This window comes from Ricinus communis, chromosome 1 (genome assembly GCF_019578655.1).
Source record: "Ricinus communis isolate WT05 ecotype wild-type chromosome 1, ASM1957865v1, whole genome shotgun sequence".
Taxonomy (NCBI): Eukaryota; Viridiplantae; Streptophyta; class Magnoliopsida; order Malpighiales; family Euphorbiaceae; genus Ricinus; species Ricinus communis.
This window is the reverse complement of record NC_063256.1, coordinates 4,113,531-4,119,401: the sequence shown is the minus strand read 5'-3', so window position 1 is coordinate 4,119,401 and position 5,871 is coordinate 4,113,531. Positions and strand designations below refer to the sequence as shown.

General features: G+C 33.2%; 1 protein-coding gene across 1 annotated transcript; it reads right to left on the bottom strand.

The window, feature by feature from the left end:
- Positions 1–449: 449 nt before the first annotated feature.
- LOC8281803 lies at positions 450–3,527 on the bottom strand. Its single transcript, XM_002522389.4, has 7 exons — positions 3,047–3,527; positions 2,508–2,579; positions 2,026–2,093; positions 1,649–1,805; positions 1,088–1,168; positions 902–991; positions 450–780 (listed from the first exon to the last, which is right to left on the bottom strand). Exons 1-7 carry the CDS (start codon positions 3,308–3,310, stop codon positions 661–663), a joined length of 852 nt encoding a protein of 283 aa, XP_002522435.2. The 5' UTR covers positions 3,311–3,527; the 3' UTR covers positions 450–660.
- Between the last annotated feature and the right edge of the window lie 2,344 nt (positions 3,528–5,871).

Here is a 5,871-nt window from a genome sequence, read left to right as displayed (position 1 = left end):
ATAAAAATTTTCGATTTTTTCGGTTCTGGTACTTTTCGGTACGATTATTCGGTTCGGGCGGAAATCACCGAGATCCATGCTCAGCCCTAGTCTTTATTGCTAGTGCCGAACTTACTGCATTCTGTAATAAAAAGGACATGATGCAGATAAAGCGAAGCAGAAGTTGGAGCTGCTCCTTCACTTTATCATCCGAGAAACTAAAAATCAGCAAAAGCAACAGAAGTTTCGAGCACCAGGAGATGGATCAAAGTAACCGACTGATAGGATGGGCCTTTCCTGGGACAACGGTCAATTGGTTAAGTGGCAAAAATTATTGTTGCCATCATATACAGTGAAGAACTAGGAATAAATTCAATGTCATGGTGCTAAAAATGACCCATCTATATTATGGAACAATTAAAATGCTGGCAGTGAGATGCAGGGAAATACAAAGGGAAAAACAAAGAAAATAAGTCAAATGCTCCTATAGAACAGCAGATTTAGATATCAAACAATTTTGCAGCTCCTCATGATGTGAAATTATATATACATTACCATGGAACAGGGAAACAAAATAAGGTTGCCGATTGAGCATCATGGCTCTTTAACTGGTCATCACACATAAAACATTATTCATTGGATTTTTTTTTTTTTTTCAATTCTCGTTTCATTTTTTCCTGGTTAAACAGGTTCTTGATGTGCAGTTACTTGAGGTCCTGATGCTATTGTGAAATGCAGACCCCTATGTTGGCCAGACTGAAGCACAAAAGCAACTTGTGTTGCTGCCAATGCTGCAGCCTCCTGTATCACCAAATCATGGTACAAAGTTTAGTATGAATCTGTTGCAACATCTATATGGCCTGACAAGGTACCATAGACAAAGGTACAAGCATGACAAAGTATAACTGAAGCGTGTACTGACCTGTCTTTGCCTTCGTCGCTGCAGGATGCTGATGGCCCAAGCCATGATGTAACAAGGCAAAAGAAAACCAGCTGCTCTTAGCAAGAAAAACTGACAGGGACCAACCAGTTCATTAGAAATGATAAATCACACAATCCAGCAGATACCAAATAGAGCACAAAAATAGACTGTTACCATTCAACTTACAGAGAAAAATGTAGACACATCATCATCTCCATCAGCATCTGTAACAGTCAATGCATGCCGCAAAAGTAGAAGGGCCATCAACTAGTGAAATAAAAAGAAAAGAGAAAATCAGAGCAAGCTCTAAATCGTTCCAAATTTCATGGAGAATCAAGGAAACATAAATCATATACGGGAAAGGGATCAGTAGAATTGCAGAGTTTAAGTGACCAAGGGCATTGTCTAGGCGATGGGTGGTATGTGCATGTACCCCACATCCAAGAATAGTAGAAGTAAGTCTCCTCCAATGCTAAAATACCAAACTTCGGTAGCTATTATGGAAATAATTTGTCTAGTGGAAGAAAATAACAACTTCAAAGTTAAGCGCAGACAAGTTGGCAAACAACGTTAACTTTCTTCCCTTTTATCTTAGCTATACTTTAACTAAATATCATCCTCAGATTCTGAACATCCTTAATCCATATACGAAAGGACTACTTCATCTATCAGCATGAAGTAGAAATACTGCTATAATATTATAATGTACAATCATCAGGTGAATTTAAAATTTGAAGTTGGCCTTACAATCAAAGCAGCTGAACGGCAAAATGCAGCTCCACTGGCATTTGAAGCAGCATACTCATCATACTCAGCTTCCAGAAAATGACGTTCCGCTTCTGCAATTGCCAATAGGCGAGGATCACGAAGATCTAGAGGAGTGCCAGATATGGTCCAGCCTCCGCTGCAGAAAAGCTCACAAAACAAAATGTAATAAGTTTGCATTATGATGCAAAACCCATCATTAATATAAAATGACATTCCTATTGCACATCCAAATGAATCAATAAACATTTCTTATCATCAAAATATTTTTAAAAAAAAATATCAGCCATACTGTTTTGAGAAGAGGAAAAAAAAACAAAAGAAAACATTCAGTAACTCTAAAGAAAATTTTGACCTACCCAATATCAATAGCAGTGTCTTCAGCTTGAGGTGGACGAAGTGGAGCAGTATAACCAGGTTGGTAAGGCTATACATCAAACCCAAAAGGTCATGAGGCAAATCAAGTTTGAAATATGCAGCTAACTATTCATAACTTAAGAACGCAGTGCACTGCAGTAGCCAGTTCAATAAAAAGCATTTGCATAGTTCAGATGCATGCCACCTACTTCTCTAGATTGCAAAAGATATTTTATAGCAATCAACAATATGGTCAAGTTATTAATGTTATAAGCAACTTAAGCTAGGGAAAAATTGTTCCGCGAGCAGTCACAAATACACTTGATTCTACTACTTGTCTTCTGACCGTAACAGATGACCACACATAAAAAGTGGAAGCGCATGTGATCTTTACTATGTTAAACCAAATTGATTTCAAACCAAGCATGTATGAGACATAGGACAACCGCCAAGACCAAAAAAAAGAAAGACTAGGAGAAATTACCTTATGACATATCTCACAAGTGATATCTCCTTTCTCATTGCACCAATGCTGAACACACTTCCTATGAGCATACTGCAGAAAATGTAGGTATTTATATATAAGGACAATAAAATGGGTTCAGCTATGGAAAGCTCAAGCTCAAATGACAACCGAGTTCCAAGCCCTGGATTGCAATATCTTAAACCAGCCGGGCAATCACTTTAGTTCAGAACTGATTGTCTTGTAACTTAGCTCCTATGTTACTTATTATTTATTATTATAACCAAAATGCTATGTTTCTTTTTATTTTTCCTATTTCCTCTTAAATTCTTTGGTTGAAAAATGTTGTCCCCATTACACAAAATGAAAAGAATACATATGTGCTTAATAATGTGAAAATGCAATTTTTTTCTTTTTTTTTTTTCTTTTAATCTAATTAAGCCAAGAATTATACCCTGTTTTCATATATTCAACACATCTGAATAAGATTCATCATCCAAAACCAAGAACATAGAATCTCTGCATTAAAAATTTATAAAAAGAAATTAAGAAAAGGATACCTTGAGGCTACCGCTGCAGGCACAGGGAGTCTCCAAATTGGTAACAGAATCTTCCTCTTGACAAATGCGGCATTCAGCAACCTTAATCAACGGCTCCTCTTCATTATCATTATCATCGTTTCCCTTCTCCTGAACGACACCGTTGGGTTCCTCATTTGGCCTAGAACAAGAAGGTCCAGCAACCGCCCGATCAGCCATTTCCTCCGGAGAGGAAGATGACGGCGTAATCAACCGATCAACGTACAACACCACGTGATCGCTCATTTCTTATACTGAATTTAAAAAATAATATTTTTTTCTTAAAAGAGAAAACCTAAAATTGAGTAGGTGAAAATGAAAGAGGAAATAGAGAGAGAAACCTTAGATCACGCTATTGATAAAACAGCGGATCGTAGGTTTCTTCCTGGAAATTTCAAAGAAAACAGAGTGAAAGATTTTAAGAGAGAGAAAATGTAATGTAATAGAATTGTTTTTTGTCTTTATTATGCAAGAAAAAAGAGATATTTTTGTATATATTATGCAAGCAAAACGAGAGAGTAGTTTTTCCTTTTTTTTCCTTTGTTTTGATGAAAACGAGAAGAGGAAACACCGCGTTTTCTGCGGATATGCCAACTCATTGAGAATATTTAGGATTTCCCGATAAAATTTACCTCAGGTTTAAAGGTAATAATCGTTCATTGTTATTATTATCTTAGTTATAAAATTAAATTAATAAAATTTTAAAAATAATAATAAATTAGTAATTTTAGATATTTTTAATTTTAAGATTAAAATTTATTATATAATTAAAAATTAATTTATTCTTATATATAATATTCAAATATATAATTTTTTTTAAAATTAAAATTATTATCTAATTATAAAATTAATCTACTAATTAATATAATATCAAATATAATTAATATGCCATTTTTATAATAAAATCAGAATCATTATTTAATTAAAAATATTTTATTAATTAATATAATATTAAAATATAATTAATATGTTATTTTTAATATTAGGGTTAGTATTTAATTAGAAATATGACTTATGAATCAAAAATTTATAAAAATTTTATAAAAAATTATACATAAGTTAAAATTAAGCACTTAAAAATTAATATATATAGAAATTTAATATCTTTATATTTTAAATTTTTTCAGAGTTTAAAATATTTTATTTGCCGAAATTTTTAGCAGGTATTTTCCTATACATATATTTATTTTATATAAAAATTTTAAAATATATATAATTTGATTAATAATAATTTATGAAAGATATAACTAACAATATACATAGATATTCTTTTATGAAATATCTTTTATTAGAAAATTAAAAAATAGCTAAAATAATTCCTTTTAGTAAATAAATAATTTTTGAAATTACTAATGGACTATACAATTTATATTAAAGGAGACTTTAAAACATGCATAATATACAAGCATAAAATTATTCAAAAATAATTATTATTTATTTATTAAAATTAATTAATAAAAATAAATATTAATTAATATTATCGACCCTAATGACATTATCGAAAACGTTATTCCTTATTTATTTGTGTTATTGTTCTGGCACCCAGTAAATATCTCATAGAAATGACAACTTCCTGTCCATTGCCATCTAAATCTAATATGCGTTGGAACTGTTTCCTTTTTATTAATTTTTTTTAAATCAATGGTAAAACTAAAAACAATTTCAACGCAAATCATATGTATATATATAATACAAAAATAATATATATATATAAAAAAGCAAAAGAAAATTTATTGAATAAAAAAAGTACTAATAAACTTATTTGGTTCTCATGCATGCGTGTCTTATAAGTTGAAATAGCCGAGTCTATTAAATATATTACAGCGCGACTATTTCTGTGGCTCGTGATTGTTGGCTCCATTCAACTTTGGGTTTGGTCATCATCCCATGTATCATTTGATTTCCTTCTACGATTGGATTTCCGAAACTTCTCGTCATACAGTAGTTTGGAGGATTGTCCGGAGTTTGTGGAACAATCGTATTGATCGATGCAGTGTGGAAGGCTCGTGAAAATTTAGCAGCACAGATAATAATAATTATGCAGGGCGTTGTCCATGTCAATGGCAAGAGGCTCATCACACTTCTAATGTTCAGGCTGCCAGGGTCTCAATTAAATGGGAGTTACGATGGAGTTAGTGTGAAAAGATTGAGTGATCAATCATGAGTTTATAATGTATATTGAATTCTGAGATTATAATAGGGATAAACATTCTGTTATATACAATTTGAGTGCAACGGTCCTATTGCTGATTTTGTTACATTTTAACGTTAAATTCCAGTTTAGGGAAAGGTATAAGTAGTCTTTTCCCTTAGGGGAGAGGTGTTGCTCCTTGTCTCTAGCTTAGGCCTGTGATGATCTGGATATCTGAGGCCATGACCAACAGTCAAAGACTGTTGGTCCTTACTGCCAGTTTTTGCATGTTGAACTTTGCAGCTATGATCTGGTTTTGGTGCTTCAACACTCCCCTCAAGGTGGGTTCGAATAAATTGACAGAACCCATCTTGCTCAGGAGTCTTTGGTGGCTTGCTTTGTCAAGGGCCTTTGTGAAGATGTCAGCCGACTGTTCGTGGCTTCTGACAAATGGAGTTACAATTTCTCCTGATTGGACTTTTTTCCTTATGAAGTGACAGTCAACTTCAATATGTTTAATCCTCTCGTGGAAGACTGGGTTCGACGCTATGTTTCTGGCTGCTTAGCTGTCATAGTACCATCTCCATCGGATCTTTGCACTTTATTCCCATGTCAGTGAGCACTTGCTTAATCCAAATGAGCTCGCTAGCTGTTGATGCCATAGCTCTGTACTCAG